Raw genomic sequence first — 27,474 nt, forward strand, 5'->3', positions numbered from 1 at the left:
GAGGCAGACAGAGAGCCAGACTGCAGCTGGTTGAGAAGGAGATACAGAAGAGAAGGAGTCGGCTACAGCTACAATATGTTCGCCCAATACTGAAGAAGTGGACCGGTGGGACTGTTAAGCCGTCGCCGTCTCCCTCCCATCTCTTTCTCTCTCACGCCTGGTTGGCTGCATTGTTCAGTCAGGTACAGCGCTGTGTCACATCCACTCAAATGTCGCTGGAACAAGGGGAAGCCAATGAACCTGGCATACCCTGGGAAGGCGGGATAATGGGCCACAGGATGGGTGGGGCCTATGGGGCGGCGGGGGTGGGGGGGGGGGGGGGGGGGTAGGGTGAGGGGGCCGGGTGCATTTGAAGTGACAACACTCCAGACACCTCAGCGGCGCGTCCGTAATAGCTCGTTAACAAGATGAGTGAGCCGAGCGGCCTGAAAAGTGGCGCTGGAAATTTTACAGAGAGGCGGCGCATCGGAGCCCCATTTTCACCGAGAAGAAAACGACAGATGTTGTTGACAAAAGAGAGAGAGAGAGGGAGAGAGAGAATGGAGTAAGCGTTGGTCATACTGAAACGAAGCAAAGTTAAAAACAACCACGGCAACAATATCAATCTAATGAGACTGCTGAGCGGAACAGCTGTCTGGGTTGATAACACCCCAGATGATATGCAGGTAGATCTTTCACCCTGCCAGCATCTGTCCCTCCCCAGTCAGTCCTTGATACAAAGGCAACCAAACAGAGTGGGAACATACTGCGTACACTGCAGGCAGTCAAACACACTCTGTATCTATCTGTCATCCCTCCTTTTCTGAGATCCACTGGGTCCCATTCATCTGCGTTTCACCTGCAACCCCGTGTTGATACTTACAGGCCACCTGTACTTCCGTGCGCCTCTGCAGAAGGGCTCCGACCCGATTCCTCACGATGCAGCGGTAGAAGCCGGCATGGGAGCGGTCCAACGAAGGGATTAGGTACCTTTAAAAAGCACAGACGGGAACGCACACATGAGATACGGATGAGGATCCTCCTAAATCGCAATAAATGGGCATACTAATCAAGACAAAAAGGCCGAAATCAAAACACAGGGCACAGACACAGGCTTTTGCAATTTTGTAAACAAGAATGTGGCGGAAAAAAAAAAAGCTCAAACACACACGAGCGTCTTAGCACGCACACACACACACACACACACACACACACACAAACTTAAGACCATCTAATAGAGGGAACAAGGGCACGGAGGACATCGGAGCTTAGCTGTTGTTTATTCCAATGATAATGATGCTCGAGAGGCTAACCCAGCTTCAGCAGCGACGCACTCCCCCAAGACACACACACACACACACACACTCACACAGACAGACAACAAAGAATTGCATTCATATGTATTCCATGTAAATACACTCGCATGCATGTTTGCACAAAATCCCCAGGGACAGAGGTTGAAGCTCAATGTCTCCAGCAGTTGACACTCTCTCTCCACACCGTGACCTTGACTTCAGTGTCCAGCTGTGGTGGCAGTACTGCCTCCCTGCCATGTGGAGGCAGCGTAACATATACTTTATAAAACCTGCTGTGTGTTCTGTGGAGACTTGACTACTGACTTGATACACAGCACGGTGTATAACTTGAGCCACAGCTGGTGATACAGCTGATGCATACAGAATAAGTGACAAGTGGAGATGTTCAGAATGCGTGCCTCTCAGTTACTCTGCAAACCCGTCACTGAAACTATAATCAAAACTTATCTCGCAAATTGACACGCATGATGTAAATCACTGTGAAAATGCAGCGTCTGTCCCACTGCACTCTCTTGAAAAGTTGCTGTACACTCAACTAAAATTGTACTGAAAATGGTACATTTTAAAGAAAACGCACCAAATTAAAAATAAGCCATCTATGCAGAAATGTTCTTATAATTTCTCCCAACACATCATTTAAAAGATAACAATGCACTTGCAGAAGCTTTCACGCTTTAGTGTTTTTTACACACTTTCACACTTTTTTGTTTAACTATAAACACTACAATTGTAAGTAAGTATGAAAGTGTCTGTAGGCTGCAAATGACTTCCTTGTTGGATTGTCAAACACCACCTGACACCGGTACTCCCACACCACTGCAGTGAAGGAATTTAAAGTGTTTCGCTCTCCACAAAATGACATCAGCTGCTCTTTGTTGCAACAATGCCTTCGTGGAGGGACTTTCCAAAAGTGATCACCATTATATCCACTCTCATGATTCATTTCACTGAGACTACAAAGATACACATAAGCCGCAGAGCTCTTGGAGGGAGACCAGGGAGTGTGACGAAGCAGGGATGAGCTATGGTGATATTAAGCGGACAAGTATGCACTTTTGGCTTTAAGGACAGTGCTAACTGTACCTCTAATGGCTAACGTGTGTGTGGGGTCTAGTTGTAAGCTAAAAAGGAACTCTCCTCCCCCTTCACAGTCTGGGGTCAGACAGCTTTGTGGTGACCAAAATGCTGGACCCCATAACGCACATCATTAAACTGGGTCAAGGTTAGGGAAAGGGTTAGGATAAGGCAAGCAATTGTCAAGGTTAGTGAAGTAGTTCTTAGTATAACAGGAAGTAGTTCTCATGGTTGTGGAAGTAGTTCTCGGGGTTATGGAAGTAGTTCTTAGGGTTAAGGAAGTGGTCCTCAGGGTCATGGAAGTAGTTCTCACAGTAATGGAAGTAGCTCTCAGGGTTAAGGAAGTAGTTCCGATGGTTAAGGAAGTAGTTGTCAGGGTTATGGAAGTAGCAGTTCTCAGGGTGATGGAAGTAGTTCTTAGGGCTAAGGAAGTAGTTGTCAGGGTTATGGAAGTAGTTCTCAGGGTTATGGAAGTAGTTCTTAGGGTTAAGGAAGTAGTTCTCAGGGTTATGGAAGTAGTTCTCAGGGTTAAGGAAGTAGTTCTTAGGGTTAAGGAAGTGGTCCATAGGGTTATGGAAGTAGTTCTCAGGGTTAAGGAAGTAGTTCTCAGGGTTATGGAAGTAGTTCTCAGGGTTAAGGAAGTGGTCCATAGGGTTATGGAAGTAGTTCTCAGGGTTAAGGAAGTAGTTCTCATGGTTAAGGAAGTAGTTGTCAGGATTATGGAAGTAGTTCTCAGGGTTAAGGAAGTAGTTCTCATGGTTAAGGAAGTAGTTGTCAGGATTATGGAAGTAGTTCTCAGGGTTAAGGAAGTAGTTCTCACGGTGTGGGAAGTAGTTCTCAGGGTAAGAGTAAGGGTCCAGTAAATTAATGTTCCCTCAAGCAATGAAAACAAGGATGTTTGTGTAATCGATGCCTGCAGCTATCTAACACTTTATCTATTAGCTAGACTCCTGTAGATACTCATCAGCAATCAATGTTTGTGCTCGTGTATTTTCAATATCTACAATTCACTGGGGTGTAGCCGTGAAAGATACAGAATGGATGCCATCTATTTTGAGTCATTCAAGTAATTCATTTCAGAGATCAGGCGTCTAGACTGCTGAGAACACCAGGCATCGGCTTCTTAACAGCCTTCCAATAATAACTAATAAATGGCAGCACAGTGGGAGATACACGGAGCGGCCAACTGTTAAAGTGCCTCCACAGACAGTCTCTAATGGCATGTTAGACGGCGGCACGACGTGTATAAGTTGTGAATTAGCCTACTGCGAGTTGTACATGTTAAATTCGAGCCACTCTAGCACAACACGTTCTTGTCAAAATAAATACTTGTTGTGGGAGGTGAAACAGTTGTCGCATGAGTGTGCCGCCTGCCATCTTTGCTGTCACATTCCCGCATGATATGTGCTCAAAAGTGCTTTGCGCAGTGCAAAGACGGAGAGTCTGAGCGTAACCTTCAGTGATGCGATGTAGCGGTTTCTATAGTAACCGCATGCAGTTTGTCAAAAATGTTTTTTTTGAGTGATTTAACCTTTAGTTTATTGGGTTCTATTTTTGCAGGAACAAGTGTTTGGAGAAGAGTACAAGAGAAGTAAAAGAGAGCAATTCAGATGTTCAGGAGAGCTCTCAACAAGCTGTTTTACAGAAAAGTTTGTATACCTGCACACATAAAAAAACACAACTGAGGACATGATGAGCCATAAGCACTAATATTTGTGCGTGATGTTGGATAAACAAACAGTAATCCTGACCTGCGGTCCGCTGAAAATACAGCACATTAACAGAAACGTGGAAAAAGTTTTAAGAGACTGCCAGAGGCCAAAGAGAGAAGAATGTAAAATGATCATAAACACACACTCACAAATTCTAAATATCATAACAGACTGTTATATGATCTAATGTACTTATACCAACGGGTGAAGCAAACTAACATTCAAAAGATATCCTCTCATTTGTGTTTTTTTGACGATGGAGCTGGAAACCCCTCCTGCGCTGTACGGAAACACCTACATTTCCTTTTGTTTGTGCTCTCAGCTCAGCTTCTTCTTTCATCCGTCACCATTCGATGTGTCTCGTATGTGTCGGGAAACTCAATTTCTGGGTCGCATTTCAATGTGCGAGATCACTGAGTTGATATTCATAGCAGCCACCTGTTGGTTTGCTCTGCCACTCGCATGAAAAGGGAAACATTAATGCGAAAATGTTGCGAGTCGTCTGGGTCCAGAACCTCTGAAACACAGATTGAAATGGGCCTGGTGCTGTGCTGTTTTGTCCGTTTGGAGAATAAACTGACCAAATGGAACTTTGTCTGTGGGATTGTCAGCTTTCAATATAGCCTCCATGAATTGTTGGAAGTTGATTAACATGTAGAAGAAGAGTAGGGTTTTTTCTGGCACAGCTACACCCTAATATCAACCCTATTTAACTGTTGTTTGTAGTGTTTTTCATGCAGCTGAAACCTAAAATATCGAGGGAGCGTCTGAGAAATACCACTTAATCGTCGACATCAAATGGATAAGGAATAAATTCTCGGGGAAAACCACAACAAGACGATTCTCCTCCAAAAATTAAATCTTCCAACGCGAACATGATATCAGGCTCAGCGAAACAACACTCAAAAAAACCAACTGATTACCAGGATAATATGCTACATCATTAACATCGGATCAAAGTTTCTGGAAAGCTGCCTCCGTGCTTCGGAAAGCGGCTGCTAACAAATGGCAGCAGAGCCGCACGAACAAAATGGTTGGATGTGTCAGAAGAGGTTGTTCCAATCCATAACAAAAAAAAAAAGAAAGAAAAAAAGAATGGAGCCGTATCAAACCTCATTAGTGACAGCATCAGTCGGACCCGAAGGACTAAATGAGTTTTAGCCCAAAGTCTGTTAAAGCTTAATCAACTAATCAGGAGGCTTCATTAATGATGTGTGACTCCTTTCATATGTTCCATCAACTAAATTAATACAATCACGCTTATGTGTTATGCATAGATGGAAGTGAGATGAGGTGAATAGATGATGGAATAGGGTGCAAATAAAGAAGTGACAAAAAAAAAAGAAAAAAAAAAACAAGTTCCTCGCTGCGCTGCACGTGTTCGGGTGGAGAAGAAGCAGACGTTAGGAGCTGACAGGTGGTGTCGCTGATCCAAGTTTAACCTCGCCGACGCTTACTAAGAATTCACCCCCAGAGCCAGAACCTTCAGGGTGACTTTAGACAGCGCTCTCTCTCTCTCTCTTTCTCCCTCCGTCTCCATCTTTCGCTCTGTCCCTTATATAATGAATACAATTAACCTTTTGCGGAGCTTTGCGCGTTGGCAGCAGGTTGGGGGAGTCAGCGGGGGCTTCGCTGTGTCGGACAGAGATTGATTGATGTTCCTGTGGTCAGCGCACTCCGTCAGATCCCCTTTAATTAGCCCCACTCAGGAGAAATGATTAGACGGAGGAGTGGCGGGGAGACGGATAGAGGGACACGAGGAAACAGCGGCTCGGAGAACGAAATGACGGAGGCACGGAGAGAGAGGGGACGGTAGGAAATGATTGGCAAAACTATAATCTCTGATTAAAGATGGCCGCGGTGCACTTTATAGCGAGCGTTCCCATAATAACATCCCTACCTGTGCCGAAGGTTAGCTCCAATAACATTTTACCTAAATTGCTGGTTATACAGCGAGATTATAAACCCCTCACACCCACATTGCCTACGACATAGTAATTATGCCTCAACTGCGTGACAGTAAATCGTGATACATCATAAATCTGTGTTGAGCCAGACAAAAGGCGCTCACGTCTTTTAACTCTGGCATGAACGCAACTGCTGTCATTAAAAAGAATAAGGTCTATAATTTCAAGCTAATGTAATTTTCTCTGCTAAACACAACAAATCACTGGAGACCTGAGCTTAAAGACGTCACGCGACAACCGTTTTACAACTCGTAATAAAAAGCAGACTCTTTTTTTTTTATTCCCTCTGTATTGTTTCGGGTTTATGAAGAAGTCATAACCCTTTTAAACAGTTGGATGTCGCTTTACTTTCGTTAATGAGTTCACTATGTGAGGAGACCTCAGCAGCTTGGTGCATTCACTATCACATAAACAGATGCAATAAAAAAAGGGACGATTATGACTTTTGACAGCTTATTATTAATTTTATGGGTCTGGATTGATGTGTGTCATTACTCCAACAGGACGATTATCTGCTCACACGACTTTAAATATCCATCGCAGAAGGCAACAAGTAGAAATTCCACCAGGTGACAAATACACGGACACACAATCATCTCCAGGTCTTCAGTGAGCTGCAGGCGATGTCTCTGAAAGCGGCGCCGAGGCAAATCAATAACGTGCTATATGTCGTCGAGAGGATGTCTTTTTGAAAGTTTATTGAATCGTGTGTCGAGGTCTACTTCTACATTCTATAGGTCGAGAGTCTTTCGCTTGGATCTTGTTCTCTCTTCTTAATGCCGGCCACATACAACAGATGACAGGTAATGGGGACTTCTGGCTTAAAGCTACTGGAAATCAATAGCGGGGTAATTCATCCCGCAGGCCCAGAGGGACGGCCTCCACTAACTCTCTACGGATAAAACAGATGGACAACTGTCTGATGGAGACAATTCCAGCAAAACTATTGTCAGCTGTATTTTGTCACTCCTTTTTTTATGTCAATTTGTCGGCTTCATCATCTCCTGTTTTATTTACTACACCAGCCTTGAGCCCTAGAGAAGCCGAACTTCCCCTCAGCAGCAAGCAGCTGAAAGCAGCGAAGCTTTTTTCACATCTGATATCATCTTAGCACATGTGCTGGTCGTAAAACAGATATACAGATAGCTCCATGCATCTGCTTGGATACAGGCCGGGGTCACGGGTGGTGCAGGTTGAACTTCCTCTGTCAGTCGTACCGACTTACTGGCAGCGCTGCCTCATTTACTGATTGATATCCGTCAGTGATATTTGAGATCACATGTCAAGAGCTGTCATTAAATCGTTATCATACAGTCATTAAGAAAATTAAAAGTAGGAACACTTCCTGGACTCAGATTAAGTCTGTTAGAGGTGATCTTTGAAGAGAGATTCATCCAGACATGAAAATATCAAGAAAACCTCAAAGGAAATCTCTCTTAAACTGTTTGAATTATTTTATTTTAAGGTCATGTTGGACCTAAAAAAAAAACAAAAAACAAAACAAAGGGTCAAGATTCTTATTGATGGATTACTACAATAAAAGAGAGTTTGACTCCCTGAAAAAGGCAGATATGGTCCGATATGGATTTGGGGATCGACCACGAGTATCGATCAATTCCCCAAGACTTACTCACAGAACTTGTCTGCTTGTAGAGCTAACGGAGCTAATTAGGAAGTAGCAGGGTCCAGTTTCTAAATATCCTGGTCTCGGATCAGTGCACAGACTCGCCCATATTCATACCTGCATTTTTGGCAGCATTGGCGGCATTTTCTGATACTGGTGTCAGAACCGGAACAACAGTAGGAAGTCAAGAGTTTGTGCAGTTTCTTGTGCAGCCGTCTGTGCTGATGCATTGAAGGATTAGTATATTGTGTTGTTTGAAAAGAGAGAAAATGAAAACGTGTTGCTGTGGTGTCAGCAGTGGTTTGATAGCTTTGACCAGATGTTTAATCAGCCACTGACGAGCAACCAGTGGTGGAAGAAGCATCAGATCCCTGAGCTACTTCACTAAAACCATCATCAGCTAAATCTTCTCAAACTATCAAAAAGAAGAAGATCCACATTATGCAGTAAAATGATGTTTCTTGATTAATATTAATGCGTCAGTGTGCAGCGTTGCATTTTACTGCCTCAGATGTTTCAGGTCAAGCTGTATTTTATTTGGCTGTTTCATCTCCATCAGTGAGATCATCGTTTGTTCTCCTGTGACGTTGATCTAAGACTTATTATAAAAAGAGAGAGTCAGGTTTGTTTTTCGCTGGACAGGAAGTGTGAAAAGTAACAAGTAACTAAAGCTGTCATGCAGATTTAGTGGAGTGTGACAATTTTAGATACTTAATTCGTGCACCACTATTCTACCTATTCTTTGTTCTGGTTTGTTGATTTCCTGTTTTATTTTGTATTGATCCACTTCCTGTTCTGTGTTCCTGGTGTTCTGTTTCCCTTCCTGTGCTCACATCAGCCTCGTTGGCACTGAAATGTCCCCAGTGTCCTCCCGCTGATACTTTAATTTGTATTTAATCCTGTGTCTCTTCTCATTGTTGGTCAGTTTGTCTGTTGTCGGCCCCTGTGCCTGTTCTCCGGTCCTCCTGTTCTCCTTATGATCCTAATCTGCTCCGTGTGTTCTTCTGGTTTGTCCTCAGTTTTTTTGTATTGCTTTGTTATTCTCCTTTGCCAGCCCTTTTGTTACCTTTCCTTTTTATTATTTGGATTTTGGATTTGGGTTATCAGCATTTAAACTGGCTTTTTGTTCCCCTACCTGCCTGCCTCTGCGTGAGTCTTCGGGTCCTTTTGTGTAAATTGTGACATGCGGTTTATTACGACCGCCGTATGAGACTAAAAACCAGCAGCCACCCGTTTTCTTTAGGAGAACTGTGTGGGTCCGTTTGAATCAGAGGGAAGCCGGCAGACGGCAGCATCCCTGCCAGCATCCATTTGAATGTAGGTCAGCGCTAAATGTTCAGGAGCCTCACCAGTATGTTTGTATCGTACTGTACCACATCCAACTGCAGGTGCAGCGTTACACAAACCATACTGCGTCCACACAGGCGTGAGTGGAGGTGGAGGGACACTCACATGCTCACGCCGAGTCAGTCGTGTTTTTAACAGAATCAAGATGTCCTTGTGCCTTTTATCATCCTGGCTGCGTATCACCATTTAGAAAGGCAGCTATATCTCCTGACACTGGAACTTAAGACACACAAACGTGCTAAATGTGCACAATAAAAAAAAAAACAAACACTGTTTCACTTGAACTTTCTCACTCACTCACTCCAACTCTGCTGCAAAAAAACACCCCCCAAAAAAAAGAAACGGGGCATGAGCGAGTGCAAGGATGGAGAGAGAAAGGTAAAAAAAAAAAATCTATTGTATCTGGAGGCTTTGGAGAAAAATAAGTGCAAGGCAGATAGAAAATGGACGTTTTTTTTTTTAAGTTACAGAGGGGAATCCATTAAGGTCATCCAGACAGAGAGAGAGAGAGAGATGCTGCTCTGCGCTGACATGATGCGACTAAAGTACAGGCAAGTGTTCTGCCTGTAATTGGATGTTTTCGTGCTACTCCTTCTCCTTAGCGAGAACATCGCTGCTCTCATTAGAACTAACATGGTGACAAAATGCATGTAGATGCCACTATTAAATAAGTGGACCAGTGTGAAGGATTTAGTGGCATCTAGCAGTGAATTCGCACACTGACAGCAACCTTGTGGTACTTATCACCATCACACTCCCCTTCCACTCGTGTAGGGGAATCTACGGCGACCGTGACGCTCAGAGGAAACACCACAGGGCTGCTGTACCACCGCGCTCGCTGCCAGGAGGACGAGGCAGAACGGCTCAGCAGACTATACGCTGTAGAGTGTCCGACATAGGTTATGATAACTGAAAGTGTGAAAGTGTCAAAAACTGTGAGGGGTTGGATGTATGTTAATCATCTTGGACACCATAGAAACCAAACCCTTCTTAGTTTCAGGTGATTATCCACTCTATGCAACTAATATAATAGCGAGGACTTTTTTCTCCAAGGATACCCTCATTTCATCCAGTGAAGTAGCTCCACATGTTTTAATATTCATTTGATTTATTTTCCATGTATTGGTTTATTCCCAATGTAAGGGCTCTTCACAGCTGCACACCAGAGCCTTCAAGGAAGGAAAGGAAGGAGTGTATGTAGAGGAGCTGCCGTACATTAAATAGGGAATTTTTTAAAAAAAGATTAGATTTGAACTAGACTCGGTGAGACAATGGAGTTTTGGAAATGAGCCACAGCAGTCGGAGCAAGGCGTGAATTTCTCTGCTGAACGATGCCAGACTGAAAATAACAACATATCGGAGGATGCGTATGGAGAAAAAAAAAAAGTGAATGAAAGTGAGTTAATGGGCAAACGCGCACCTTAACCCTCCTTCTGATCTAAACAAAACACACACATGCTGGTTCCAACCTGCTAACAAGCAAACTGTTGGGGCTCTGTGTTACGGTTATTTATAGAGAAACAAGTTGACTCTCTCAGTCTGTCTGGTTGTGGAGGATTCGGCTCTTTGGGGGGATTGTTTATGACGAATTGCTGTTTTCTGGCAGCCAAAATCAGATGAATACTAAAAGGTATTTGTTTTTCTCTCTTTTTTTTTTTTTTTTTTGGCTTTTAGACGTTATTTAATTTTTTCTATTTTTCTGCTGAGATTATATCACATAATCAAGGGGTTGGAACCAGTAAACATACAGAGAGAGAATCAATCAGGAACTCAAACACTAAACCGCTGCTGCTTTCAATTAAGTTTGGAACTAACTCCATTCACGGAAATGAAATGGTTTGAAGCTCAATCACATGCATCACAACATCGGAATATTTGATGGATGTGTGAGGTCTAAAAAAGCAGACATCAATTTGCACACACACACACACACACACACACACACACACACACACACACACTCATCTACCCGCCACTTTGCCCGCCCTGCTTTTCCTTCATTTCCATCTAGTTAGCAAGCTCAGCTCGTCATCGTGTCCCCCAGACATGGAAAAATATCGCATTGAACCTGTGTTAATTTGTTCAGAGCCACCATGAAATTATATCTGTTATAAAAAAAAAAAACAAACTGTGGATGCTGAGCGGTACTTCAGGTATATGAGTGGATTAGACCGAGACAGACGCAGGATGAACAAAAAGGGGGGGATGAGAGAGGGATCAAGAGGCTGACGAGACGAGGAGGTGGAGGGAGATGGAGAGGAGGATTTTTAGTTTTCCATGTTTTGATATCATATCGTTATGATACGAGACTATACGTCATCTTAGATTTTAGCTACATCATTGACTGTCGTCTCTTCCTGGTTTTAAAGGCCTCATCACCAGATGGTTCTACTCGTTCTTATACTCATCTTTACCTATTTAGTCATTTTATTCACCTGACCGTGATGATTATTTTTCAACACTCTCATTGTGTGCGAAGCATTTGGTCAAATCTGCTGTTGATCTCTGTTAGTAGCAGCATTTAGGAAGGGCTTTGAGATGTTGGACTAAAAACAGTTGGAGGAATGAATACGAAGTGCTGCCAGCATGTCCAGGAGCGCCTGGATGAAGTGCTTGTGGTGAGCTGGGAAGCTAACGTGACGCTAACCAACAGGAACCTCACAACGGTGTGTTCTCTGTTCTGTCATGATGTTTCTGTCCTGAAACGATGTGCCAATAAAGTTATCTGAATCACAGCCTCATGTTCACTGTGCTAACTGTGTTAACCTCTAGCCACGCAAAATCTCCTCATCACACGGCCTACTGGTGTCTAAGCTCAAAGCCGCTGAGTTTTTAAAATAAGTGTCACACACGCAGCAAAAGAAAAGCTAAAACGACGACAACATGGCCACTTTACTTACCGCTCAACGCGACAGACGGACTGGATAACAACCATAATCATGCTGATTATGGTGTTGGTAGCACACAAGCCTGTGTATACAGTGAAACGATGCATGAAAATTAAAAAATAGTAAGCGATGACATCTGAATGGGATTACTGGAGAAAGTATTACATTCATTTTCTAATTTTCTTCTGCCTCGACGGGGAAAAGCAACATTGACCAATACAAAAAAACACACACACGCACACACACACTTGTTTTGTTGTGATTGTTCTGTGGAACTAATTTTAAACTCTCAAAAGTCGACAACGAGACAGGAAGGTAAGAAGACGGAGACGTACAGTCAACCAGCGAGAAACTGTCACGTCTCCTCAGCCATGCTCGCCCTTCTGTGACCGACTTGTTGAATAGATTACCTCGAGTTTTTCCTGCCTGTTTCCCCTCATTACAATATGAAAATTGGTGGAAAAGGTAACCACTCCCTCGAGGACACGGAGGTTACACTCCATCGGCACAACCGGGGAAAACGCTTGACAAACAAAAGTGACTCTTGAGGTTTGATTAATAATTAACTCTCGTGATTAAGTATCTAGGTTAATTGGCGGCATAAAGCCTGGTGACGGGCCAGGTAGACGCCCCGGAGGTTTTTTATTTTTCTGGTCATGTAATGGGAAGCTGCGCTGCCACACTGTGTGTCTAAACTCACATTTGATCTACTGAAGCCTAGCCTCCTACTGTGCCGGATAATTCGCCCGGTTTACGGAGTTTAAAATGCTACCGGATGTAATCTTCAATCTTAATTAAATAGAATTTGGAGATAAATGATTTAAACGATTATTTAGGGAAAAAAGAAGGCAGGAAGCCGGCCAAACAATGTGGATGTGTGTTTGTGGATACTATAGGTGATGTTGTTGTTATGTGAGTCAGTGCTGAGCCTGTTCTCCCCAAAATGTTGCACTTCCTTTAGCAGATCACTAAAACTGTGCCACTCTCTCTCCTCTTCCAGCCCTCTCTCTCTCTCTCTCTCACACACACACACACACACACACACACACACACCTACATGTTGAATAGTAATGCCCACACAAGCACACCTCGCAGTATTGATCGGCTGCCAGAGGACACAAGGTCAAGTCGCACGGTGTCGATATTTAAAGCAGCACTCAGCACTGGGGGACCTCTACCATAACCTCATTAATATGGGGGTCTGCTCTGCTCAAATACCCTCCTGGCACAGAGGAAAGGGCGACTTGAAGAGTGAGGAGCACTGCAACCAAACCCACACACACACACACACACACACACAGACACACACCAACAGCAACAACGCAACAACTGGAAATAAAGGAAAGAGGCACAAATGTTGCACTTAACCATGAGATCATCTTTTCTTCATGCTCGTTCTGCACTGTGTTCTTTCATAGTAAGCAGTGTTTCCAGTAATGTTCCAATGTGGAGAAATGTGTAGTGTCTCATTTGGTTGCCTGTTGCTATAATTTAAAGACAGATTTTCAAACATTGGAAAAGTCATTGAACTATATCATTTTAACAGTTTATGCGACTATGGTTTTGTCTTTTTTTCCCATATATTTCACGTTGTTCTGTTCCTGTGTTTTTACTGGCACCGTGAAATAACACAATACTTATACTTATTCGTCAAATAGTTCCCAGTGATTATCGAATATCATTTCTTGCCTGCGATGCCCATCACTGTTTATCACCTGTATCCATTTGTTTGTCTGTTGGTTTGTCGGCAGGATGACCCAAAAACTACAGAAGTGATTTCCGTGACACCTGGATGGAGGACAGGTCTCAGCCCAGAGAAGATCACATTAACTTTTGGTGCCCATCCGAGTCAATTTGTCCAACTGCCTTCACAAGAAAGGCTTCAGTTAGTTAAAAAAAATCAGGTGTATTTAGCTGGCTGGCATCTTTGAGTGTGTATAAAATGGGACTGTTTGGCCTTAATCATTGATTTGACTGAGAGTTAGACCCCTAGTGGCAGAAATGTCCTCATTCGTTAGCACTTTAAGTCTCTTCGTGCAGGAGTGGCTGGTTGATTTTCAGTTCATTTCAGCAGCTACACCCCTGTGAGTCAGGATTAGAAGGGAGGATCGTGTCCGAGCAAATCCTACCTGGTGGCAAACTAAACAACAACAACAACAACAACAACAACAAAAAAAAGCACCTTAAAAAATGAACGACGCTCAAAGATCAATATGTTTTCTAATTAACACCACGCATAACTGCACAATCATGGACCGCCTCGGCTTCAGCTGATACATAATCAATGCCGGCGGGTAAAATATGTTGTATTAGGAGCATCATTTTCTGCTCGCTCGTTCATCAGGGAGCGTGTTCTACACTGCAGTTTGTCAATTTATTAAAGGGCTAACCCCACCTATGTCATGCCTGAGCACCTGGAGTTGGAAACGCTGCTTTTTAAATCGTACTTTTATGGGATATATAGCAGTGAACACACGTTTTGCCTCTACATGCAGGATCCTGCACGGCCGTCACTCGTTCTATCACCCAGTAGTGCAGTCGAAGAAACCCTGAGGCGCCGCAGAAAGTGGTGTTCTGATCAATTCTGATGTTCGAACATGCGTGTGTCACTTCTGTCCTTCCCTACACCAGTGTTCCCACTCTGGTCTTATCTGTCTCCAGAGACCTGTCGGGACACGAGCCCGACTCCATCAACAAGGCCGACGTCGCTCGCATGCCTGTTGTTTTCACGTGCACGCTCACACACGACCACGGCAGCAGAGCTAGGATCAGCAGAGTGTGTGTGTGTGTGTGAGTGTGAGTGTGTGTGTGTTTGTGTGCTTCAATCCTGTCGTGCTTCATTTACGCTGCTGTCTGCACACACGGACACGCCGCTCTCTGCGATAAGAGCAATGTTTGTCACATTACAGATCTTCCAGTTACCATTAAAGACGGTTTATCTCCCTCGCCCTGACCCTCATTCACTCGCTTTTTTCGCTTGTGCGCTTCGCCTCTCCAGAGAGAGTGATGGAGGTCACGGAGCCACGAGGGTAAAGCAGAGAGGCAGAAGCAAAAAAAAGAAGAAGAAGAAGAAGAAGAGAAAGAGAGAGAAGGCAAGGCTGCAAGAGCTGCATCTTTACTTAGTAAGATATTCTGATGTGCTGAGGAAAGTGTACATGCAGGGACGGAGGGCGAATGGTGAAGGCTGAAGAAATGAGTCTAGGTACGTTAACGCACAAGGTAAAAACAGATATGATTTAACAGATCCGTGTTACTCTTCAGCCACGGGGACTGATTGGCTGCTGCTTCAGTCGATGGAACAGCGGTGCATATTATTCACTACGACGAGCTATCCTTGATTTTAATTCGATGAGAAATACTCGCATTTCTCGTAAACTTCACATGAAGCAGCTGGGAAACCAGACCTGATTAAAAAAAAAAAAAACATCATTTAATAGTTTGTATTGTAAAGATACTCGGTGCTCATTCAGCCAAGGAAACTGATTAACTGATGTTTCTCACTGAAGTTAATTTTGCGCTCGTGATACCGTCCTTCTTGCTTTTGATGAAATTCAGTGTTTTTTACTGAGAGCTCTTGAAAAGAGGAATATTCAGCTGTCCAGCTGCTTCATAAAATCATGTTAGGATATTAAAAACTACCAAAAATATTAGTAGCAGAAGTATGTTCAGTGTAGTTTATTAGGTTCTTGTTCATACTGTACACCTTAACAGTGAAGCGCCGACCTGATAAATGATCAGGAATGTATGTACAAGGAATCTGAGTGTCGTCACAAGTAATCTTATCAAAGACATGAATATCGAATCATCTCATCTGTGCCTCTCGGGGCCTCAGGTTCGCTGGACTTCAGGTTAGAAACGTCGCTTCAGGAAACAACTAGGTGAAATATCGGTTGTCTTATCGGTATTGGCCGTGAGAAGCAGGTAATTATCGGGTTATTGGGATTGGCTGAAAAATCCATATCCTGCATCCCTGTTGTAGTAAAGAGAGGAAATACCAGGTTTACTGAGAGCTCATTAACAAAACATGTCCGAGCTTTATAACTCAGTGGGTCGAGACATACATGAGCAGGTACGGTTGAGTGAACTTGTGTAACATGTTTAAAAAAAGTGCTGAACATAATAAAATACCCTTGTACATATAAAATAATACCCCTTTTTCCATGTTAATGAAACAGATTCCTACTGAAATATCAATATGAGATCGTTAAAACACATTTTTTACATATTTACAACAGCTACTGTGAGAAAATATGTTTGTTTTTTGTTTTTAATTCAGCGAGCCGACACCTCAGAGGAAACGCTGCAGATTCTAGTTTCAGTCCAAACATCAGTGCAACAACAAAAATCCCTCGTGAGCTGCTGCAATCATTTCCTATTTACATTTTGAAATACCACAGTGTTGCTGGGTCTTTAGCTTGTTTAGTCTAAAATGTCAAACAGAAAGATATTGGTATTCATTTGACCAAACGTATGTGAGTCTGCTGGCTTTGTGTATGTTCATTGGCCCAATCATCTTAGCAGGCAATCAGATGCACTCAGGTTGACTGTACCTGTACTCCAGTGAGAAGCGGGTCAGTTCTGTGGTGTTGTGGATCCATTTGAACTCCAGTGGCCAGCTTCCCTCGGCCATACAGGTCAGAACCAGCCTGTTGCGCTCCAGGTGGAGCTGGCTACGCACCGGCTCCGTCTTGAAGTACGGAGGCACGTCATCTGTAAAGAATAAGAAAACAGAATAAAGAACTGAGTTGACTAAAGTTTTCTTCCTTTTTTTTTTTTTTTTTTAATTAAGACATCTAGCTGCTCGACTGAACGATCAAAAAAATACCTCAAAAAAGCATCCGAATAAAGAACACCCACTCTTGAATCCCACACATTTCCATGAACCCGGAGGCTCGAATGTGCACATGAAAACACAGACTAAAGACTGACAGAAAAAGATGTTTGAGCATCGGGGAGGAGAAAGAGAGCAAAGCAAATTTATTTCACGGCAACTTATCTTTCATCCCGATAAGGTGGGCACGGATGAAGAGCAAACATCGAGTTGTCAAACTACTGAAAAACATCAGAGTGAGAGTTGAACAGAGCTGCGCTCTGCGCTCACATCTATCTGACTGTAACAGATTGTGGATGGTCAGATGCTCAGATCTCTCGTAAGACAAAGCAAACTCTGCTGTGTTTGATTACCACTGGCGGGTAAACACCGAGCTGCCACACTCCAGATGGAAAACCTTTTCTGAACGTGTCCCGTTCGGTGCTACCTAATCCCTCCGTGCTTGTGTTGGGTGATCTCGACTCGCTCCGGGGAGCGTCAGAGTTGTCTGTTGGCTAACAGGGACGAGGGAAGCAGAGACGTCAAGTCATGATAGATTGCTCCTGCGTCTCCGGCTCTGTGTATTTGTGTACTGGTAACTCATTGGCACGGCGCACTGCTTTCCCCTCAGAGCAGACAGCAGAGGAGCGAAGCCGAGGAGGAGGCATGAAATCCTTTCACCATTCGTTCGCCTCCACTCTGCTTCGCTTTGTCTCTCGCTGCTTCTGTGTTTTCTCGAGCACGCTCTGCCGAGTGTGAAGGAACGGATTGAGGAACACCAGCGAGAACGTCTCCACAGGCGGATGCACACGCTGAGCGCTGCAACACACCGACGTTTCCATCTCAATCACGAAGCCTCGCGCACATTCTGTCAAGGTCCCTCACCGTTCCAATATCTCACCCCTGATAAATGATGCAAAAATGGAGAGCTTACTTGATGATCATTGTAAATATAGAACACATTAATTGGATGGTTGGATAATATAATTATCAAATTGACTGATAATCAGGCATTGAAATTAAACTGTCAAAATGATCTATGGTCCTGATATTTTGTTCTTCAGTTTTTGGCTCCACAGATCCACTGGAGGTAGACTGATAAGCGAAGGAACGGGGAGGAAAATAAGGGATGAAAGTTAAATAGAGTGAGAGGGCGAGAGATGATTTACAAGCTCTTCACTTTCACTCACAGATCCAGATTTGTCACCGGGGCTTCGAGGAGGAAGCACGGAGCTTTACTTTGACGAGAAGATTGCGCTTGTTGTGTGTCAGGTATAGAATCTTATCAGGCAGGTACGCAACTTAATGAAACGCTCTGCAGTTTGCAGCTCTGAACGCTCCCATCCCGGCAGACTTGGCAATTCCCTCTTCACGCTGACGTCGTTGTAATTCATGGCCTACTCTCGCCCATAAGGCCTGAGGGGTTTTGAACAAAGTACTGGAGACGACTGTAAGAATAAAGTAATTACCTTTGTCAAAAACATTACTTTTTCGATACATATTGTTTTAAACAGAGAGAGTATCAATACTCGTTTCTCTCAGTATCGACGCATTGGTACAGGCAGTGCTGTGTCGCCCTGCTGCAGTGCCCACACAGCCCCACCTCACTCACTCACTCATACTGCCGCTTCTTCTTCTTCTTCTTCTTCTTCTTCTCTTCACTCGACTCATTCGCTCTGCTGCTTTGTCACAGTGTTGAAACTCATTAAAGATGGAGAACGCAGAGCATCCACAACCGGCGTTTGGTTGACAGCAGGAGGGCCGTTTGGAAAATACTCAGCGTTTGGCAGAAAATGAATGTGGAAAGGCGTTGAAAACTTTATTAAGGGTCGACTGAGGTGCCTCGTGATGGCTGCCCACTGCTGCTCAGGGATCAGTGACAATAAAGATTCTGGCACAATGTACATCACCGACAACAAAATGACAAACATTTAAAAAAGCAATTCATGTGGGAGGGAAATAAATATCTGGCTGGACCTCAATGTCAGCAGATAATGACGGAGATATACATTAAACCAATGAAATCCCCAGTTTCAGCTGATGTCCAGGTCCAAAATGGGAGAAAAACAAATAAATTCACTCGCACAAAATCTAATATTGTGTGACAAACAGCACAACGATTACCTCGACAATCAAGTCAAGGACACAATGTGAGTCTCAAAGCAGCTGGGATACAATGAAGATGGCAACACAGCTGATTTTAACTCGACTGCGGTCACAAAAGGGGCTTTTTGGGGGTGCAGGATGAACTTATCGCACCTCATTCTTGGGCCTTCACGGCACCGCAGAAGCCATACCGTCGCAACTTCACCTCTGTACAAAGAATTTCAAGGTTGGTGACAGCTGCCATTTCTACATCGCCGAAGCATTAAACAAGATGAACGTAAACTGTTGTTGATGATGTGTTCTGGCCTGTCGTTGGCCCGGCAGCCATCTGCAATTCTTCAGGCTAAGCTGATCCCCCTCAGATGGATCAGACCTGAGGAGTCTCAGACCAGCTGAGTCTCAGTAGATCAGAAAGTACTTCAACTGTGGTCACGAGTACATTCATTTAGATGCTGCCGCGCCCTCAGCGTAACGTCAATTTGCTCAGGTGGTATCGACTACCGATACTTTCCAAGGTATTGTGTCGATGTTTAAAATTCCAGCACACACTAGCACCACTAACTGCAGCCTCCAGGAGTTGAATCTACACCTGTTTGAAACAGATACTGTATAAAACTTGTTTAGGGAGGTCGACAAAATGAACTGAGAACTGATACCCCCTCAGAAAACGTATGAAATAAAAAGATCAATCATGTATACATACACACAGAGCTGCATTAACATGAGAATCAAGAGATATTAGCTAGTTGTTCGCAGTTCAGAAGTGCATGACACATGTCGATAGATCAACAATGAATATTCATAAAAACAGCATCTTCTTAATGCATATTCATAAACAATACTTTGACTGAACTGAGCTGCAGCAGCCTGTATACCGAATAAATATTTATAACAAACAGAAGAAGACGGAGGAGACTCAATAAAGCTGCACGCAGTATTGATCTGTTGGATTCAGCTCAGATCACTACCTTGCATTTTCAAGTTGGAAATTGTGCCCCTTGCCATCCCGACTGCGCTGTGTTCTGTTAAAATGTGATCCCTTAAGCTAGTCAAACATGAAGAAAGGCCCCCCTGCTTCACAGCAGCGGCATATATATATATTTAGGAGAAAAAAAAAGAAAAAAAAGCAGAGCCAAAACAGAGACACGGCTAATCAGAAAGTCACACTGTGAAGTGAAGTCTCTGTCAGTGTGAAGAAGGAATCCACAATGAAGCAGGCGAGGAGAAGGAAAACTCGGGTTAAGCGATATCAGAAAAAGAACTGGTGAAAATGATATATGAGAGAGCGAGAGAGCGGGCGGGCGGGCGGGAGGACGGAGGGCTTAAAGGATGCAAGACGAGAGATAAAATGTAAAATAGACTCCGAGGTGCCTTTAGAGTTGGAGTGCCTGGGCTTCTCCCACAGCGGTTTTGGGTTAATTCTATGCTTGGAAAAGAGGGAAGATAGGCTGCAAAAATGAGGGGAGATTGAGATGTGCACGGGTGATTGGAGATGGCCGAGACTAATTGTTCCCTGGCGATGCGCGCTTTTGCTTTTTTTTTTTAATCTAAGATGGGGGAGATAAAAGGAAGGGAAAGAGGGGGCAGGCGGAGGGAGACGGGGAGAGAGAGGCAGACAGCGGTGAAGTGAACAAAACGTACCGTATCGCCCATATGCAGGCGCTCGTTTACCCACAGGAAGTTGCCAGACCAAAGAAAACATTGATCACTGATGAGTATCTGCAGTAGTTGCTCTCATTAGGAAGTCCATGAGAGCTCATCGGTGATATCTGACTGTGGAATCAGCACACGCAGCAGGACAAGAAACACTCCGGGGACGCCAGAGTCAGAAAACACAGAAGAAGGGCTTCCAAAATATGACAACTGCTACGACTAGGAGTCGTTACTATGATGCTGAAGCTGAGAGTCGATATGTTTTCACAACCAATTGATCAAATGAGCTACAAACTCCGCAGAGTCCTTCATGTTGCCTCTTTCAGCTCACTGTTTCGGTTTTTGGTTCACAGACTTCCACTAATCTGCCAATTATTTCTTCAATGAAACGATCAGTTTCGCTAAAATCTTTAGAAAATGGCGCTCAGCCCAAGATAACGCTCCTCAAATGTCTTGTTTTGTCGACAACCCAAAGATAATAAGTTAACTGTGATAAAAATGTAAATAAAACAGAAAAATTATATTCAGGGAATTATTTTAATAGCTGACGACTAATTGATCAGTCGATTGTTCGCTGCAGCTTCACAGCTTTAATCTCCATCATCAGACCAAGGCAGCGAAGCTTAGCATCGAACTGCTGCTGTAAAACTGTAAAATACGTTGAGGAACCCCAAAGAACTTTCTGAAAAATATTACACAATCAAAACAACAAATGCTGAAATGTAATTCGTCAGTCCTGTCCCCTGCAGCACGTTCCCAAAACCAACAAACTTTATTAACCGTCACCGCGTAAAAATTGCAGAGTCACACCCATAATGAACAATAACTCATTATGCACCTCCAATCAATGTGAAAACAAAACCAAACTCAGCTCCCACCGTGCGACTGTGTGCCTCCTGCGCAACACAAAGCAATTATTGTGTGACAGAGGCGGCCCTTCATTTACATACTGCACAGCTCACGCCAGAGGGACGCTCCCCGGGGCCGCGGCGCAGGTCGAACTCGACGCCGGGGCATGTGAATGTGTGTGTGTGTGTGTGTGTGTGTGTGTGTGTGCATTAGTGGTCGCAGGTTAGCGTGTCAGACGGACGCTCGCAAACCCAGTCTGCAGCACACAGTCAATTAACTCAGGTCCCTCATTAATGAGAACAGTGCCAGGTACAAATGCCTGCCCCGGGGTGAGAATTCATAATTGCGAAGAACTTGGAGAATTCATTTCTGAAATAACAAGAGCTGTAGTCGGGGATATTTCTCCCACTTCCCTCCTTAAAAAGGTCAAAACAACCTCTTTAACACCTGCATCAGTCTTTAGGCTCCGACGTCACACAGTGATATTATAAGAAAAATAAGACTGAACGCAACAAGCTTGGAATATCTCTCAAAGAAGATAATTGCACTAACAGAATGAAGACATAGTTTAAATTCAAACGGGTCTCAGCAGCATTCGAACCGTGAAATCTTCAGTTTGTTTTCATGTGCTCACCGTCTCTTTCTGACTTTAGGCGAATCCTTTCAGATGAGTGATTTATGCCGCTACCGCATGATAATGTACCTTTGACCTCAGATAAAGGTTGTTTCACTCCGCACTCAGCATTGTGTCTGGATTCCCTGTCATGATGAATAAAAACGCATTAAACTGAGGGCAACGCCGGCTGATACGCTTAAATATTATCAGTTTAATAGTTTGTGTTCTTCGTCCGTACTCAGAGAAATAACCAAAATCTTTTTTTTTTCTTCTTTTTTTTTTAATGAAACCACATCTTTAAATTCACCTGAGTCCTTTGCAGTGTCTGAAAACTCACCAGCGTTGCAGGTGACAGTTTTCTCAGCTTTAGCGAGCCTAATGCAAACCACATGGCTGAGTTTTCACAGATAAGTCAGGCTGTCTGTACACACACACACACACACACACACACAGGTTGCGTTCCAGTTCCCAGAAGGCTGTGGTGCTGCAGTGGCAGCCATGAGTAGCAACCTCCCTCCCAGCTCAATCCTCAGGGGCCCAGCGCTCCTGGACACAGCATACATATTTCAGCTGCAGCCCGGGGGCCCCACACACACATCCAGACACACACACACACACACACACACACACACACACACACACACACACACACACACACACACACACACACACACTACCAGGTGCATATTAGACTTTTTTTTACGACTGCAAACTTGCTCGCCAGCAGACGCAGCCGACTATACTTCCACTACAAACGTGTGTCTGGGTGTGACTGAGCGCTGGTTCCCATCCATGTCTGCAGAATGTGTGTGTGTGTGTGTGTGTGTTTGCCATTGTGTGATGCCAGGTGCCTCAAACGTGTGTGTTTGTGATGCTGATGAGGATGGAAGTTTGCTAGTGGTCTGACTGAGCCGCTAATGGCCCCGCTGCGTGTGAAAATCTGTTCTACTGTCTGTCTTTATTTAGCACACTGGTCTGGCCCTCTCGCTGTGTATGTGTGTGTGTGTGTGTGTGTGTGTGTGTGTGTGTGTGTGTGTGTGTGTGTGTTTGTGTTAAGCAGGATGGGAAATGGAGGAGCTCCAAATTGTGCCAGTGTATGTATGTCAGCAGAGAACCGTGCAGTTTGTGTGAGTGTGTGTGTGAGGGCGTCTGGCAGACGTGTTGGTTCGCTGTGTGTGTGTGTGTGTGTGTGTGTGTGTGTGTGTGTGTGTGTGTGTGTGTGTGTGTGTGTGTGCTGACTGCAATTTTACTCATCCCTCGGAGACACTCAAACCAAGGCCAGCTGCTGATTTCACTAGCCTGTTTCCATACAGAGGACACACACATATACGGCACGCAGCTCATACTGACCCAATCAGCTGTTCGCTATTCCGTTCACACACATCCATAACACATCCGCATACACACACAACGGCGCGAACACACACACATCTTGCACTAGTACACAGCTTTTGGCACATCTCCAGCACATTACTGTTTGCCCTTTTTGTTCCATTCATGGCTCAGTGACGCCTCCATCTCCCTCTCCTTTTTCCTCCTCCCCCTCCTCCTCGTCTTCAGCACTGCATTTCCCATGAGACCATGCTGCCGGGCACTAATCTCTGCTCTTGCTGGTCTTCCAGCGCTGCAGGTCCAAAGACCCTTTGCACTGTCCAGGAGATGACTCTCAGTGGACAAAGGGAAGACGACCGAGCCAAGGCCACGAGTTCATTAGCGATTTATTTATTTTTTTCTCCTTATTTGCCATTTTTATTCATCCATCTCTTTTATTTTTTTCAGGGAATAAGAGTCGACCTGGTCAGAAGAAAAAGTATGAGGGCAAACAAAAGTCTACTTATGTTACAAAAATGTATTTTTTTTAACAGAGTTTCTTTACCTTTTTACCAGAGCATGACGAATCTGAGAAGATTGCAGCAACCTGCAATGCGATGAAGTGTAGCAAGTAGACTTTAATGTGTTTTGAAGAGGCGACAAGCTGAAAAGGTTGGGAGCCACTGGCCTTGGATATCGAATTATAACCCAGTGATAGTTACACTCTACCAGGGGGTCAATAGTCTTCTAAGAGCTGCTATTCTCCAAAGAATCAGACTGAATTAGATGAACCAGAACTCTTAATACATGCGGCAGTTCTACAATTCCAACAAAGTACATTTACTCAAGTACTTCTACTATATATATACTTACTAATATTATTTACTATTATATTCACTCATTTCCAGGTTTACAAGCTTTAATGTCCAAAAAACATTTCTATTTTCTTGTTCTGTCCATTGCAGCAGCTCTTCTACTCATCCGTCTGTCTGAGGATGAGTTTTAGTGCCTCCCGCTCTGATTGGTCAGCTCTCACAGGCATGAGAAGGCTCGCCCACCACCACCACCACCACCTCCCCTGACAATCACTCAGATTTCTATCCTGTCCTTTGTCCTCATCTCCTGCAGCGCAGGGATCTGACAGCACTGTCTGGCGACGATCAATCAGAGCAGCTCAAAAACATTAAAAGCGCCCGCCTCTTTAAACGGCCGGGGCGAAGAGGGGCGGCGGTCGTAAATCTCCGAGCTAACCTTTAGCCGCGACACGCTAAGCTCTCAGCTCGGATGCTTACCTTTATCACTTGCCCCACAGCATTCGCTCCCCACCTCCAATAATGACTTGCAAAGCTAGACTAAGCAGCTAATGCCGTGAAACAGAGCTGCACAAAGAAAAATAATTTTGAATACACACGTATGGGAAAGATTGTGTACTATAAAATGAAAGAAAACATGATTAATTGTATGCCAATACATGCCTCTCCTTTTCTTTTATTTTAGAGTAATTGCCTTTTTTTTCTCTTCCTGATGTAAATTTGTATATGTGTGTGTTTAGGAGCATGTGTGTTTGCGTTCGTCTGCTCAGGAGCAAGCTGCTTTAATTTCCCACAAGATCCAGGAAGAAAAAAAAAAAAAAAAAAATCTCCTTAGTGCTGCGAGTGTGGCGCACAGTACGCTGAGCATATTATGCTATTATGTTTATGGAGGCAAATCAATTCCTGTATTATTGTGGGACACAATGAAGCTGAGAAAGCATCTCGTGTGTCGGGGATCATATGGCTAAAAAAATCCTGCACGAAAAACATCACCGCAGGAAAAAAAAAAACCTTCAGTATGCCCACCGCTGAGGTCCACATGAGCGAGAACAGGCAGGATTTAACCCCACATCTTCAATCTGAAATTAAACATACCGTGAGATCAGATAAAGGGAAGAATTGGGGAATTTGAAGGTGGTAATTGTGTGTGAGGAGTGTCAGGGCTTAGTGTCAGACTGTTAGACTCACGTACCACCAGTTCTCTGTGAGAAAAAAAAAAAAAAGTCAGAGGAAATGAATGATCAAACACACAATCGGCGCACAACTACACAAAGACAGCACGCATCAGTGACCTGCCTAACCCCCCTCGGCTTAGGGATGGGGTGTGTCTGCAGTCCGACCCTGGCCTGCTGAAAAATTAACGCAGTTGAACAATGTTCTTCTGCGCTAAATAATGTATGGGCAGGTTACAGCAGGAGGGATGATAAGAGGGAAAAGAGGAAAGAGGAGTTTTTGTTTTTTTTTATCCTTCACTCCGTCTCTTCCTGCTGGAAAGTAAGCGGGCACGCACTCACACGCTCACTTACTCACACTTGAACTTATCGAGCCAAGTCTATAGTTCGACGTGATAATGGAGTGTTGCCCATGTGTTGATGACATGTCAGCCACAGAATAGCACATTTCCCGCTCGTCTTGGCCGCCCCTCGTTACTCTGTAAGTCAGCCAAACCACGTAGAATGGATTTATTAATCATCAGAGCGCGGCATTATCAGTTAATACTCTGTAAATACAAACCTTTGTGCAAATATCAGTGATATTTGGAGGGGTGCCAAATAGAAGCCCCCCCTCCCCTCAGGCTGGCGACTTATTCAGAACCTACATGCTACATGCGGATGCGGCAGCGTTGTGGAGCAGGAAACTGCCTTGCGTGTTTGATTTAGTCAGAGGAGACGACCTGAAGTGGTTCGGAGGTTTTCCACGTTAAAGTTCAAACCAGGAAATTCCTCATCCTCGATGTAAGGTGGCACTGCAATCTGGTAAACACTCAACGAGCAAAGTTATAATTACAAATCCAGCCTGTGATTTACACAAGGTCGAACAAGTTACATGCCAAGCCTTTAAGCCTTTTAAATTCCTTTCCTGGACTATAATTTGAATTAATTCGAGAGGACACTTGCTTTAAAATGTGAAAATTTGGAGATAATAGTCTAAATTGGTGCCACTCACCGCCACAAAGGGAAGCCAATTAGTGCAGGTCAACATGCACAGCGCTTGATAGCCGAGGTAGTTTGGAAAGAGAGGCCATTATGCAGAATTTCTCCTGATTCAACACTTGTTTCACAGTGCAATACGGCGAGGAACAAATTTCACTCCATGGCCTTGTTAGAGAGCTTTAAATGTGCTAGAATGGGACTTTCAGTTGATCTTTGTTATTGTCACGTAGCAGCTGTTTGCTGGATAAAAGGGGTCTCGAAGCCTCAATAGACGTCGTTTTAACATTCATTTCTGATGATGTTTTTCTTATTCGCCTCTTCCTCACCAAAATTGTCATGCCTCCTCTGTTGTCCTTTCTTTTTTCTCTTGTGTGTCTTGTAACAATGACACAAAATGTCCCCTGTCTGCTGAATGTCGCGCATCCCGTCATGTAATTGCTAAATGGCTGCTGAATGAGTGCGTTACTGGCACTGCTGCTCTATTCGTCGGCTCAGGGCCTGTGTGCTTTGTGCTAACATCAGTTGTTGACGGAGCATGTTGCTGCCATGATGGCTCGATTCTTCGGCTCAGGGCCTGTGTGCTTTGTGCTTCTTGGCTAGCAGCTAAATAACAGTCCGCTGCCTCTCACTCGTTCTTTGGCTGAGGGCTATGTGTTTACTGCTAGTGAGTTAGCACACTGCTAGCTGTGTACTGTGACTGAGCACATCGTCATAATCGCTACCAGTACCTACCTTGTGTGTTGCTCACAATGTAAGAAAATGCCTAATATTATCATAGTGAATGTAAACAATGAACATGGCTACTGTTAGCACTCACTGCTGTCGAGCTAGCATGTTAGTATTGGGAAATCTTGGCTGCCATTCACGTGTGACTAGCTCGCTAATGTGGAAGACTCGAGTTATCCGTCGAGTGACAGTTGATACTTGATTTATTGATTGCTGTCTGGATGAACAGATTTCCTACAAACACAACAAAACCTACCGAGCCTAGCTGTAATGTGTTTGTGTTGCTGTGTGTGTGTGTGTGTGTGTGTGTGTGTGTGAGACTGTCCATGCATTTGGTTGTTTGTGTGTTTTCATATAGCACAGTATAGTGTAGTACACCACCATCAGTTTATTTGTGCACAGACACGCATGCTCTAATGCAAACAGCGGGTGTACACTCACAAGTAAATGTCTTTCCTGCACACACACACACACACACACACACACACACACACACACACACACACACAAGGTGTGCCGCTGGGATCTTGA

At 44.1% G+C, this 27,474-nt stretch overlaps 1 protein-coding gene across 9 annotated transcripts in view; it reads right to left on the bottom strand.

Moving 5' to 3' along the window:
- sdk2b (sidekick cell adhesion molecule 2b) overlaps window positions 1-27,474 on the bottom strand; it is a 352,080-nt gene that overhangs the window by 67,164 nt on the left and 257,442 nt on the right. For all 9 annotated transcript variants that reach the window (XM_037081071.1, XM_037081070.1, XM_037081076.1 and 6 more), the window contains 2 exons: window positions 16,458-16,617; window positions 863-969 (listed from right to left, as the gene is read on the bottom strand). In XM_037081071.1, coding sequence (XP_036936966.1) covers window positions 863-969; window positions 16,458-16,617 — 267 coding nt within the window. The remainder of the gene's footprint in view (window positions 1-862; window positions 970-16,457; window positions 16,618-27,474) is intronic.

Source organism: Acanthopagrus latus, chromosome 20 (genome assembly GCF_904848185.1).
Source record: "Acanthopagrus latus isolate v.2019 chromosome 20, fAcaLat1.1, whole genome shotgun sequence".
Taxonomy (NCBI): Eukaryota; Metazoa; Chordata; class Actinopteri; order Spariformes; family Sparidae; genus Acanthopagrus; species Acanthopagrus latus.